Below are 14,624 nucleotides of genomic sequence, written 5' to 3'. Positions count from 1 at the left end.
GACTGCTTTTGTACATTTATTTCTAACAGTGTTCTAACTTTCTCCCTGTAGTACCCACTTGCTTTCTCACTATTCCCCTGTTTTCTCTTTTTTATGTTTTATGACAGCCAGCTTAGCAAAGTGAATCAATCCTCATTTCTCATTCAAATCTTGTTTACATCATCGTCAACCTATTAATATCCCTAATAAGCTGGGAAAAAGCAGAACGCTGATTAAAAGCATGAGACAGACAGGAAAAGGGGGAGCGAAAGGGAGAGAGGAGCTGAGTGGGGGAGAGCGAGGAAGGGGCGGGTGAAAGCAGAGCTGAGATCCAGACGCCGAATCACATGAGCGAAGATCTGTTTACAAACTGAGCAGGAGAGAAGTCACTGGCACCATTACGTGGAGGCAGAGTTGGCGTATTGTGCAACAGAAAACACATAAGACGTTTTGGAGAATGTGTTGTAGTCTCTATATTTTTGGAGCTGAGATGCCAAGGCAGATGGTGTGAAGAAGACACAGCCCGATGCCTCTCACAGCTTGAATGGGGTACAACCTCACGCTCTGACGGCTGTGTGCCACAGCTCATCTTTTCCTTTGTTACCGGGGAAAGCGTCTGATAGGGATCATCTTGAGAGGAGACACAGGAAAACAAGCTGACTGGAGGAAAGTGGTTGGCGGCAGCAGAGGAAGGGTGAGCACTGTAACACTGTTTTGAAGGAAATGTTGACACTATGTACATTTTGAGAAACATGAAATAAGCCAGATATGACTCCTAAATATGTCGTTGTTTTTCTTTGGTAATGTGAAGGACACACGTTGCAAATGTTTCCCTGTGTCTTGCTTTCAGAAAAGATCTTATAAAAGCATTAACATGCCTATGGTTGCATAAGACATACAGTAGAGTAAAGGCTTATATCTGTGCCAGTGTTGGCATGGCTTTTAACAAAGACTGGTTTGTCTCTAAGAATGCTTCAAGTGAGGAAAAACAAAATCGCCTGCCTTTTGCAAATGCGTGTGCGAGGGTCTGGTGGGTGATCATGATGTGTTAACGCAGAACATTGTTTTTCTAAGCCTTTCTGTTTGTGGCAGTGCTATTGAATGCACAGAGCTCAAATATTTATCAGATTTTTGAGTGCCCACTCTTTGGCCCAGTATCAACACTGTCTTCCTGAACAAACAGCACAGGAAGTTACTGGGCAGTTAGTTGAGGAAAACCCCTGATTTTATGAATCCCATCCAACGGTGAGTATGAATCATAAGAGCTTATTGCATTTGGCGACATAAAAAGTGATGTTTGGTAAGTTATTCACCCTTTTATTGCCTTTCTATGCTTAACTAAAATCCTTCTTGTGTTACTGCTACCCCGTCACGTAAAAAGTCAAGCCTCCTTTCCTTTCTACTGATTGGCACAGCATCTTCTGTGACCTGAACTTATGTGTGACTAAAGAAAGACAGACATTGTATCTGTATGTCTGTGTCTGTTGTGTTTGGCAGCATTTAGCCCCTGAGATCAGTTGTTATTGTTTCTCCTGTCTGGGTTGATGAGGCTACCACATCCACTTGCCTCCCCCTCTTTTCCTCACACAGATGAAGCAGATGGTGGCTTTATGGCAGAAAGGGTGCACCACTTGTGTTTACGTTTTTGCGCACACAATTGCCTAGACTTCACAATTTCCTAGATTTTATTCTCTTTGCCAAATGAGCACTCTCTCCTTGTCTCTCTGTCTCTGTTTTTCATGCATTATTTTGTTTAATGACTGAAAAGCCTGGCTTTTATCTTAAGAGCTTGATACACTGATCAATGTTATCCTGTTTCGGTATGCAGTTGCCCCATTAAAAATTACCGCCCATCGATCATTATTTTTTTTGTATTAACACATACACAATGTTTTCAAAGTCCAACCCACATGAAAACACATGTGTCTTTTAATCCACACTACTGTCAAACATAAAACATCAAAATCTATCTTTCTCTGTATAATAAATATTTGTACTAATGTCTGAATTAATGTAAGTATACTACAGGATTTACAGTGTTAGTGTTAATTGTTTTGAACATTGGGAGTATTTTTATTAAGTCTAATTTATTAAACATTTAAAGCCAAGCACAAGTAGACCATTTAATTTTTATTGCCCACACGCTTTACTACAATGGAGGGTTTCTTGTTTGTTTTTATCTCATTGACACCAGAACAATGAAATGTGTGTCCATTTTGTTACATTAACACTGTTCAAATGTTTGGGTCTACCCACACAGAAATGTAATATATTCAAATATATTCACACGCTTACTATATTAGATTTCTGTATGACTTTGGGACATTAAGTCTTGCAGAAACATCAACATGACTAAGGATTTGGTCAATATCAATTCAACTAACCCAGCTGATTCAATTGGTTTTTGGTGTTATTTACACGTTTTGTATTGAAAAGACAAAGGTTAAACCATTGAAATTTGTTAAAATCATTGTTTTAATAATGAAAGTCAACAAGGTACACTCAACAAGGACTTGAAATGAAGACTTAAATAGCTTAATAAATCCTACCCAGTCTCATGTAGATGTGTATAAATAGCACAAAGTGTGAAAATCGTGCAATGCATCTTTTTTGTTGTTTGATTTATTGGTTTCTAAATTTTTTTAGTTTTTTAAACCATTTTCGCTTGGGTTTAGGGTTAGATTTTAGATGTGCTTAAGGATGTTATGTGATATACAGGTTTTTACATGTTTTTGTCTATTTTTAAGCCGTGGTCGCTTGGAGTTTGGGTTAGAATCCGGGTTTGGATGTCATTTTTATGTATCAAAAAGTTGTTCAAACCCTAAACCCAAGCGACAATGGTAAAAAAAATATCCAAATAATTGAGAAACCAATAAATAAAACAACTAAAAAAGATGTGCGTTTAAGTGAATGGGGAGGACTGGTGTATCATATGCACGGCAAATTTTGTATTGCACGATTTTCAAAAAAAATTCCACGATTTTCTTTGTGCCATTTATATGCAACTCCGTGAGCCTGGGTTCAATAAATCACAATGCAATAATTTAAGAAAAGTTTTTAGGATTATTATGTTGAATAAAATATTTTTTTCACACCAAATTGCAAGTTACATCAAAATTTTACTTTTTTTTTAACTTTATGTAGCGAAAAGTATTACTGTGTAGTATGTTATGGACATTGCACTGTGACATTTTTAAACCTATTATATGGCAGTACCATGGTATTGCTGGAGCCATAGTTCCATTGGAATAACTGAATGGTGCATAAATACGCTAATAATTCAGTACCATTGTATATTAAGCACAGTGGGGGTACCATCTCATAGCATCTTTGCACAATGGTACCACCACAGCACTTTTTATAAGCAAAGAAAATAATACATGTACTTAAGGCAAGAGCTCACATAATACAGTAAATTATGCAGTACATAATGGGCTCTTAAACAAAAACGATTATCATCCAACACCACCATGACATCTCTTGTTTTTCAGTTTAACCGATGTATTACAGTGAAAAGTTCATTCTGCTCAGCGAGGTCCAACAATGAGAGCTGTGTTACACAGAGCTGAGAAACACGAGGACAGTCCACCGGCTCAGTGTATGCAATATGCATGCAAGGGCCAGTGAGATGCGTACACATGAGAATCACACTGATGTGTGTTGTCTTTCAAGGGTCTGACAGAAAGAAGTCTGCAACCCACTCGCATAACAAAAACAATCAAATTTAAAACTTGCTGATAAGCAAGAGGAGTAAAAATTAACTGTTAAGCGGCCTTGCAGCTCGTATGAATCTCAGCCTAAACTCTCACCCTAAAAACTTTCCCACTAAAGTTTGACTTGCTTTGTGCTTTTGCAGGATGCCTGTGTGATCCTGACTTACAGACAACAGACAGGTTCTGCATATTGACCATGGATGTCAGCAGTCCTCTTGCACTCAATGTTTATGACATCATTCTTGGGATAGGCCTCTTCATCTTCATGTTGAGCATGATCTTCTGTTGTTACCTGCTCAGGTACCTTTCAGTCTGTTGAAAATATAATATTTTAGGGCTGTCAAACGATTAATCACAATTAATCGCATACAAATAAAAGTTTGTGTACAGTACTGTGCAAAAGTCTTAGACCACCATGCCAGAATTAGATTTGTTGTTTTTGCAATGTTATAGTGATATATAGAATTGTTTCTAAGTCTCTTTACTAGAATACATCCAGAAAATACAAGAAATGTGTATATAGTATTAAAAACTGTATAAAAATGTAAACTGATGTGTCAAGTTTTAAGGTAAACTTCCCCTCCCCTTATGCAATAGCAACTACAGGATCTCTTAATCCAATTTCTAATTTTAAAGAAATTAGTCTTTTTACTTCATTCTGCTCAAAAACGCTCAAGATGTGTTTAGTGCCAAGAGCAAGAAGACATTTAGTCCTGAAAATTGAATTTTTTTAATGCATTTTTTGTATTTTCTGTTTGTATCTTAATAAAATAGATTAAAAAATAAATATGGATGGACATTAAAACTTTTAAAACAACAAGTTTGGTGGTGGTGGCCTAAGACTTTTGCACAGTATTGTATATATAAATACATAATGTATAAATGTAAAAAAAATATTTTATTTATATATAAATTTATATAAAAATATATTTAAGTACATGTTTCTTAAATATATACATAAATGTTTGTGTATTATATATACGTAATATTTACACACAGTACACACACATAAATAAACAAACCTTTTATTTTGTATGTGCTTAATCATGATTAATCGTTTGACAGCCCGCTTTCAAACTTATAAAATACTTTATCTGGCCTGCACTGTAAAATGTAAAAAGGGTTAAGAGTTTTAAAAGTAAAAGTAGTTAATTTTGTGGAAGTTATATTTTTCTTTCACAAATAAATAAAAATGTTTAGGGCCACACGATTAAAAACGATTGCTTTATATTTAACAGATTGAGGCGTCAAAGCACACAGGAACAATTTGGATATAATGAGGTATTTAATCTTCATGCCAAACGGATAATGATGTAGCTATGTGTCTGATTTAATGTAAAAATATAAAGGAATATTATTTCTTACTTTAGGTTGTTCTTAAAGGGCCAGGAAAAAAGTTGAGCCTTCTTGGAGTAAGTAAAATCTCTAAAAAATTATTTGTTTCAATCCATGGTTTGGTAAATATGACAACCCAAACTGCTGGTTTAAATGATCCTAAAAATATCCATATTTGACCCAACAATGTTTTGAAAGAACCCAGTATTGGTTCATTTAATCCAACGACTGGGTCTGTCTGTATTTTATGCAACCATGGGTAGAAACAACTGAAGCATTTGTGTATTTGTCTAATAAAAGTACACATTATGTTTCCCTTAATAGCCTAAATATAAATACATGATGCATTACAATTCTTTACATATATTTAAAACAGTTTTTTGTTTTAACCAATTTATTTATTTTTTCTGTAGCAGACCTGTGCTGTCTGCCTGGAGGAGTTTCGGAGTCGGGATGAACTGGGTGTTTGCCCTTGTTCTCATGCTTTTCACAAGAAGTAAGATCCAAAACATTTGTGACATTGTTATTCAATATGTTTTCATTTTACTGTAATTTACTGTAAAACTTTTTTTACTGTAAAACTGATTGATGCATTCTAGATATGATTTAAAATACCACTGTTCCTTTGAAACGAATATAAGCATTTCCTGAACATTGGAGGCACAAAAACAGGAATAAAAACAGGAGAACCACTTATTAAGCTGTGAAAGGAATTCAGCAGTTTCACCCTTTTAAAGGGAATACCATTTCCCTTTCAAGTCTCATCTTGTGACATGACATAATGCATTGGTAGATGTTACAGTGCTATAGATAGCTGATGCATAATGGCCCCCTCTCTCCTTTTCTCCTCTTTTCACCTTGTCTCCCTCTCAGGTGTCTGGTGAAGTGGCTAGAAATTCGCAGTGTCTGTCCCATGTGCAACAAACCCATCTGCAGGCTCCAGCCAGACTCTCCACAGGGGGCTGAAGGGCCTCAAAACCCCCTGGAGGTGTAACAGAAAATAAACGTTGCTGATCAGACATACCCAGGCTTTAGATGTGTGCCTCACACACCCACGAACAGAATTTTAATAACCACCATGGAAATGGCAAATAGCTGACGTATTCTTATTCGCCAAAAAACTGGCCCTATTCACCAATTTTAAGATTTTCAGACCGGGAAGGTAGGGGGATGTGTAGGCTATTAGTGGAACTAAAGTGATGTATGGTATTTTTGGAGATAATGTAGCTTGCAGCAATACAGATTGATACCTTGGACTCACCCAGAAGAGATGTTTTTAAAGACAAATATTCAGAATCAGTCCTGTGTACATTACGTAGGCAATGACGTTCAATTTAAGAGTGGTATGGGCCACTGATACTGTATATAACAATAAAAAGTCCCTATAAGAGTCCAACTTAGGAATGCTTATAGATTTCAGGTTATGAAGAGTTCACTGACTTGAGCCTTAGGGATCTCTGATCTCATAAATCTTTCTCCTGCCAACATTTTGACATTTGAGCTCATAAATCCACTTGACAGCTTATGGCCTTGCCGAGAACCCACACTATTGTACAGAATATTAGGAATACCAATTTGGGATGAAATGGAAATTGGGTTTTATTTATTTAAAGTAGTTGTTTTGTACTATATACATGGTCAATAAAATGTTTTTGTGATGGAAAAAATATTTGTGTGCATGTTCAATAGAAATTCCTAAAAAGAAAATTTGCTCTATTACACAAAAAATCATATTTCATTGTTTTACCAATACATTGCAAATGTCTAGATTAATATTATTATACTTAAATTTGAGAAGACTATAACTCCAACAAAAACTTAATGTTTCAGTGGAAAACCTTACATTTTTCATCATTTAAAACATGGATAGTGAATATACTGTATAACAGCTAATACCAAAATGAGTAGTAGTGTTTTTTTTAATAGTTTCATTGCTACCTGGGTATTTTATGTCTAGATGCATTTTTAGGCAGGGTTTACTATAGAAATCTTTTTTCTAAATGAGTGTTATGAATTAAATACTAGGTCAAAGCAAGCATGGTTTAGCCAGTCCCAGGGTATTTTTTGCAAAATCAAATATCTTTTGAAACTCATGTCACTCACTTATGTGATGACTGAAATGCTTTGTTTGAATTATGATTTCCTTTTTGTTGTACCACCAAGCATAATTTATCATTTAATTCTATAGCTGAACACAGTACATTTGTTAAAGTCTTGCTCTTCTAAAAGCAACACTGGTGAGCTCCTATAATTGTAGCCAAATTTGAAACTTGGACGGGCACTCATTGTGGAAACTAAGAGAAGGGTGGGAGATATGCTCGTATTACAGAAGGAGAATAGCATTCCTGAGCTGTACAGACATGCTGACATATGATGACCATATGTCTGTCCCAACATGTTCTTTGAAAGTCTAAATATGGCTTCTAAAAGTGTCTGTAAATTGATCGTATAAACAACAGCTTTGAAACTAGCTTTAAATGTCAAGATATAAGCATTTATTTCAGACATTAAAGAAGGGCAAACTGGGAAACACAGGCCTATTTGAAATATTTAGCCAATAACCCTGCTTGAACTGCAAAGTATTACTATTGTTTAACACACACATCACATCGAACAAAGATGAAAATCCCTAGCTCTCCCTCTTAATTTCAACATTTTTCCACACATTTATAAATAGCTTAAAGTATTTTATTATTGCATGTATGGACAGCCACTATTGACAACTGAGTTTATTCTTCTCGCATTCATATTATAACCAACTCGCTGGTGCCATCTAGCGGTAATTACAATAACAACACAAATGCCTCACTATAATTTAAAAAATTGAAACAAAAAGCGTCTACACCGCCGACATGAGCCCACCATAGTAATATATTATGTAGCAACGGTGTCTGTGACAGTTTGGAGTGTTTTTTGGGGGACAGTAGATGGCGATATTTTTCACAAATTGCAGAAAACACGAAGTCTTTGCGTGTCCACATTGTAGGTAAGATACATTAGTGTATTGTAACTTAAACAGATTATTTAAACATAAAGTTAATCATGATACAACTGTCTTATATTTACCACCGTATGGATTAAATGGGATGACTGTCAATTCATCATCTTCCAGCTTTATACCTTTATTAGTTTGACTGTTGCTGTTTTGTTTATCAGAAAGCAGGATATGGAAGCCACTGCCAGTTTACTTGGCCTGTCAAATATCTTAACTTATACACAATTAAGAATAAATTGTAAACATAGCATTTCTTGTTTTAGGATATTATATGGATAACCTAACCATGATGGTTTCAGTGTGATCTAGCTATCTATGCAGGCATTGCTGTCAGTTTTCTGTTACTTGATACTTAAAATGAATCAGTTACAGTGAAGTGCAGTTTCAACCTGAAGGTTAAAATCTATATTGGTGTAAAAGGCACATCATATGCTTTGCACAAATGTTGATGAAGTCAAATTATAACAAAACTTGAAGTTACTTTATGAAATGTGCAAAGAGTATGATGAAAGAAGTACAAAAAAGTAAAAAGATTTAAAAAAGTCAAGTTGTTGCTTGATTTTAAATAGTGAAGCCATGATTTCATTATACTCGAGTGCCTTGGTTTAATATGTTTTTCTGAGTTGAATTATCCCATAACCAAATAGCACTGAAATTACACACCCTATATTGCATTTTTGCATACTTCACTCTAAAGTCAAGTTGTTCTTCAACGGCAAACGTGAAGTGGTTTGTTTTTCTGCAGGTTCTGTGCTGTTTTTTATACTGATCATCTCCATTAAATTTTCAGGGGTTCAAGATATATAACGTCACATTTAAAAACACCTTAAAGGATTATGTTTAGAAGTACCACCATTTTATGGCCTACTTTATGGATTTGCAAAAAATACCTATTGTTTTGAATCAGTTATTGAAATATAAAAATATAACAAAATAATAATATAATATCAGCTGCACTGAATGTAAGTCTATTTAAAATGTTTGAAAAATTGCTAAAAAAGATTGAGTTTTTAACATCCTTTACTAGATTGTATCAAATGCATGAAAGTGCATGCTTATGTTAAAATATAGAAAATGAAAATGTCTTTTTGTGGCTAAATAATTATTATTTAAATGATTTCTTATTTATAATTTTGCATTGACTAGCTCATTGAAAAGTTAAAATTAAACATAACAGAGTTCGAAAGATTAAAAGGGTTCAAATAGGCATGAAATTACAAGCACCTTGCTTGACCTAATTACAATGACTAGCCTCATCTCACCAGATGCCCTGTTTTGATGGTGGAGGTGGTGTGGGCTGGGGGTCTTAAGTTCTAGACATGTACGGGGGTCAATGTTTTCACAATATGTCTTCGTTTACTAATTGACCTCATTGGTCAGCATGCATTTTTCAGTTTTTATTTGAATTGATTGAAAACCTGTAACTGTTCTCTGTTAACTGGTCGCATTGAACATGTGCCATAGTCTATTTTTATCCTCGGTTGAACTCTAAAAGAACATACTGCTCTGGATCAATGACGTGATCATATTTGTTTACTGTAGCACTGTAGAGTCTCTTTCTCTGGATTTAGAATACAGTTTTAATGCATTTGCTAATTATTAAACGTATTCATTTGAGTTGATTTTCACTTTTCATTTAATTGTGAGGATTATTTGATTTTTACAAAGATGTTTCTTCTCTGTAATCAAGGGCTTTAGAAGAAAATCAGATTTACTAAATCCAGGCTTAAGATATTACACAGATAATAGACATTCTCACTTTCCCCTCTTCAAGACTTAAATCTTAAAAATAATCTGCTCAAAACTGTCTCAAAGTTATAGGGCTATACTTGTAACATATGGCCTTTCTTCGTAGGGCAGCATCCGACTCCAGACAAGCCGATCATGTGAATGAGTGAAAAACATGTCTGGACCAAGCCATTTAAACTAGACAAACAGCATCTGGCCAGCCATGCCGATCTGCAATCAATGAAATCAAAATAGAATTGGGCTCATATGCAAAAATACTCATCCAATGCAAAGTGACTTGATGCGCATATGACCTGACCCATGATCAGCTGTGAAATGAATTATGCAGACACTCCAGAGATTTATTTTCACAAATCTGATGTCTATGTGTTTAAAGTACTATATTTTGCATACAAAATATATATTTACAGGAACATACAAATCCAGCAAATGTGCTTATGACACTGCAATAAAGAGTGGGATTGTGTTAATACAATTATGAAATTTATTACAAAGATTTTATATTGTTAGTCTATTACTCTTAATGTATATCTGTACTCTTAATTATGTACAATGAATGAAAAATAACATTAAATAAAATGTAATACCTTATTGTTAATATTTTGTTCAAAATTCCAAAAAGAAAAATAAATCTTAATTTTTGTCATTCAAATTCATTATCCCACAAAGGCATCAAATTTAGTGATGAGAAGATAGTTTATTCTTCAACAAGCTTGTTCTTTAGGAAACTCCACCCGTTTAAATCCACCCATCTCTAAATTGAATTCAACAGATTGAGATTGACAGCATGTCAATGTTCCCTGTCTGACTCAATTCCTTTGAGACACTCAAATCAATTATTAATTGTCTCAGTAATGTTTATTATATGGTGTTATCTTTAGAGTTTACTGGTGATTTTATAGATAAGGGAACTTGTTATACTTTCCATAAAATACAGTAAAAATTTCAAATGATTTAGATAGTCCTGCCTATATAGGCAAAAGCGAAAGATTTATAAACATGTATTATTATTTATAAGATTATTATTTATTTATCAGTAATCTGAATGAGTTGTAAAGGTAACATTGTTGTGCACTTTTGGACAACATGAACATAATATCAACTTTATTTTAAATGTTTTATGTTTAAAAAAGTATATTATTTTCACAGAATGTTCTTTACATTATTTAGGATACAGTACATCATACAAAGTGCAAAAATTTATGATTCTCATGTAAAAACAATAATGAAACCCAACCCCTAACCCCGCTCTTAACCCCAACCTCACAGGGGTCAAGGAAAATCGTGCAAAAATCTACAAATGTGGTCGTATGAATTAATACGAATTAGCCAACTTGTAAAATATGTACAAATTCTTGACAGATGGCGTTGGTATAAAACATATGAGGAGCTCAGATGCAAAAGCTGCTAAACGCCACCTCCATCAAAAATGAGATAATGATATTAACCGAATGCTCTTGGGACATATTATACGTTTATCAAATACTTTCGCTTCAAATCTGCTTAATCCCTGCCTCCGGCCATTCCGAAATACCGGCTTGTTGGTAGAATCCATTAAGAGTCTGATAAAAAAATGCTAATTTACAATAAAACAAATATGATGCACTTAGAGGGATTTGCATCTGAGCTCTTTAACATCACATTTAGAAATGAATACATTGACAATGCTCCTGTCTAAGAGATATAAAGATGACATTGTTGCTTAAAGTTGCATGCACTTTTAATTAGGTAATAGTCTTTGTCAAGCACCCCTGGTTGTTGGGGTGACCCTGGCCAGATGGTAAGTTATCAGTGTTTATAACGCATGATTTTAGTGGTGCCTTGGCTGATAGACCAGCCAAAGTTAATTGAAATGTCATTAAAGTTTGGGCTAATGGGGGTTGGGGCGCAAGGGGTTAGTTTGAGTCCACTAGTCCTGCTGTTGGATATGTGTTTCATTAATAATAAGGCATTTTTTTGGTGGGGCTCCACCTGCTGCCACCTGTTAATCTCTATATAAGCATCGTGTATCCTTATGGCAAAGCAGAAGCCTCAAGGTCTGGGCTCACAGAGTACACAGAGTCATTTCTGGATTTAGTAGCGGTCAATACAAGAAGAACAGGCTTTTTGTCCCCACTCTTGTGCCTGGAGAAATTATCTTTCCTCAAAGAATCTTCAAAAGGACAATTGCTGTGTTTGGTGGACCTTTGGCCCAGCATCCAGGAGTCATGAAGCCCCGCAGACCTAGCTGTGGAGATTCAGGGTCAGAGTCTGACTCCAGAGAACCTGAGAAGTTTGAGAACGCGGTGCGGCGAAGGATGGCAGCCAACGCTCGCGAGAGGAAGAGGATGGAGGGCTTGAACACTGCATTTGATCTGCTCCGTAAAGTGGTTCCACAATGGGGTCAGGACAAGAAACTCTCTAAATATGAAACTCTACAAATGGCCCTGAGCTACATTATGGCCCTCGATCGGATCCTGACTGATGGCAGTAGACATGCGGCTCCTCCGAAAGATTGGCTTGATATGCAGTTCCACAGCCTGCAGCCAGAGACCTATTCTTGCTATATGCAGTATAACTCTCCTACTGAAAATGACTGCATGCACAGCACATTCTCCTATCACTACGAAACTCTCTAAGTGTTCATCTTATTCAGTGGTGTCTTAACTTGTATCAGTCTTTTCACAGATACAACCGTTAGTAAATACATATGTATTATTATGTAATATATTATTTTGATTGTTCTGAAAGTCAATAGTTTGAAGCGTTTAATAAAGTCTAGGCATAATATTTCTAGACATATTTGCTTTAATTGTTGCTAAAAAGATGTTTTTTGTGCATTTTTTAAACAATCTTCCATTATGCAACTATCATTGATGGTTTTATGTGTTACTAGCGTGTTTCATGTGTTTTATGTTACTCTCTACATCAGATTTTATTTATTTTTGTATTAAGTCTTTCGAGAAAAACGTGTCATCTTTGGCCATGCTTTTGCCCATAGTTTTTTTTATGTTAAATGAAAGGCAAAATAATAGTAATAAAGTTTTCATAATAACAAATATTATAAATATTGTCACTTATTTGTTTTTGTACTGTAATAAATGTTTTGTATTTTGTACACAGTGCTGTTAATAAGTGCAAAAATAAACACTAAACTATATACAGAACAGGCCAAAAGTTTGGACACACTCACTCGTTCTTTATTTATACATTATTCCATATAACATAATAATAATAAACTCATCCAAATTATGGCATAACACAAATTCAACTTTGGAAATTTGTTATATTTTTTTTATTGGAAGTGCAGTCACCCTTTGCCTAGAAATTGTTGAACTGTATGCGTGTCATTTTTTTTAAGAAGCTTCTTTAAATGTTCAATTTATGATGAATTTTAAAGAGTATAGGAGTTCATATTTAATCTGGGCTCTTATTGGCTGCTTTTTCTTCAATATGCAAGTATATAATATTTTAAAATAAAATTTAAGTTTTCTAATAACAAAAATGTATCTGTTTGGCACGGGTATATTTTTGTCTACAAAAGTAATTTTAAGTATTTAACCATACACCTTCAGCTTAAATTATTTTTAAGATCATAGCTAACATTTTAGTCAAGTGTGTCCAAACTTTTGGCCTGTACTGTATATACACACACACACACACACACACACACACACACACACACACACACACACACACACACACACACACACACACACACACTGGTTTCCATGTTTTGTGGGGACATTCCATAGACATAATGTAATTTATACCACACAAACTGTATATTCTATTCCCCTTACCTTCCCCATTCCCTAACCCCAACCATCACACAAAACTTTCTGATACTTCACACTCTCAATAAACATCATTCTGTTTGATTTATAAGCATGTTTCCTCATGGGGACATCAAAATGTCCCCACAAGGTCACAAAAACACTGGTATTCCTATCTTTATGGGGACAATTGGTCCCCACAACGTGATAATTACCAGGTACACACACACACACACACACACACACACACAAATATATATATTACATATACAGTACTTATAGTATATAGTATATTTTTATATCAGATATTTATACATAACAGTACAAAACATTACAGTGCAATAATTGTTTGTGGTAACACCCTAAGGTTGTATTGTTCACATTAGTAAATGCATTAGCTCACATGAACTAAAAATAAACAATATTTCTACAGCATTTATTAATCTAAGTGTTATTTTCCGCATTTACTAATACATTATTACAATTAGACAATAACCTAACATGAATAACTATATGGCATTGACCAAGATTAATAAATGCTAAAATTTTTATTGCTTATTGTTAGTTAATGTTAGCTAATGGATTTAATGTTAACAAACAGAACCTGATTGTAAATGTTTTTCATATATATAAGCTTCAAACCTACGGAAGCTCTTAAAATATGTTAAACAAAAAATAAATCTAAAGAAAAGATATATCTGCCATATATTAACTGCAGGCACAAACTTAATCTATTTTGAAATATAGGTTTGCTATCAAAACCAAATTTTAGTATAGCTTTTTGCTATAAAGTCCTCAAATAAAAGGTCTGACTGGCATTGTCTAAAAAGATAAACACATTTCAGTGAAAGCCTCTGTGTCTCAAGATAAGACACCTCTAATGTCTCTGCTGTATAGGTATAAATCATGCTTAAAGGATGCTGAACGTTGTGCATCCAATGTGCTGTTTACAAAATACTGAATTAGAGGTATAAGAAGTAAAACAAAATATGTAAACATTGTGGATTTTTAAAAGTTATATTTTCATGTTCAAAGTTTAGGACAGTAAATGTATATTTTTAAACAATGGTACAAGCTTGACTAGTGCAGTCCTCTTAA

General features: G+C 34.5%; 2 protein-coding genes across 2 annotated transcripts; both read left to right on the top strand.

Annotated features, from left to right (window-relative positions):
* The first annotated feature begins 308 nt into the window (after positions 1 to 308).
* On the top strand, positions 309 to 6,689 carry LOC135787034 (RING finger protein 122). The gene is made up of 6 exons (XM_065296729.1): positions 309 to 673; positions 3,836 to 3,992; positions 4,931 to 4,973; positions 5,063 to 5,104; positions 5,441 to 5,523; positions 5,901 to 6,689. The coding sequence occupies exons 2-6, from the start codon at positions 3,889 to 3,891 to the stop codon at positions 6,019 to 6,021; spliced, it is 393 nt and encodes a 130-aa protein (XP_065152801.1). The 5' UTR covers positions 309 to 673; positions 3,836 to 3,888; the 3' UTR covers positions 6,022 to 6,689.
* Positions 6,690 to 10,811: 4,122 nt separating this feature from the next.
* atoh7 (atonal bHLH transcription factor 7) lies at positions 10,812 to 12,718 on the top strand. The gene has a single exon (XM_065297543.1). It carries the CDS (start codon positions 11,979 to 11,981, stop codon positions 12,387 to 12,389), a length of 411 nt encoding a protein of 136 aa, XP_065153615.1. The 5' UTR covers positions 10,812 to 11,978; the 3' UTR covers positions 12,390 to 12,718.
* The last annotated feature ends 1,906 nt before the right edge of the window (positions 12,719 to 14,624 follow it).

Source organism: Paramisgurnus dabryanus, chromosome 20 (assembly GCF_030506205.2).
Source record: "Paramisgurnus dabryanus chromosome 20, PD_genome_1.1, whole genome shotgun sequence".
Taxonomy (NCBI): Eukaryota; Metazoa; Chordata; class Actinopteri; order Cypriniformes; family Cobitidae; genus Paramisgurnus; species Paramisgurnus dabryanus.
This window is presented reverse-complemented; position numbering and strand designations above follow the sequence as displayed.

What these genes read in the sequence shown, in the direction of transcription:
- LOC135787034 (XM_065296729.1), top strand. Translation starts at nt 3,889, where the DNA reads ATGGATGTCAGCAGTCCTCTTGCACTCAATGTTTATGACATCATTCTT. An exon ending in TTCTGTTGTTACCTGCTCAG is followed by an intron (nt 3,993 to 4,930) that starts GTACCTTTCAGT and finishes TATATTTAACAG; the next exon opens with ATTGAGGCGTCAAAGCACAC. An exon ending in AACAATTTGGATATAATGAG is followed by an intron (nt 4,974 to 5,062) that starts GTATTTAATCTT and finishes TTCTTACTTTAG; the next exon opens with GTTGTTCTTAAAGGGCCAGG.
- atoh7 (XM_065297543.1), top strand. Translation starts at nt 11,979, where the DNA reads ATGAAGCCCCGCAGACCTAGCTGTGGAGATTCAGGGTCAGAGTCTGAC.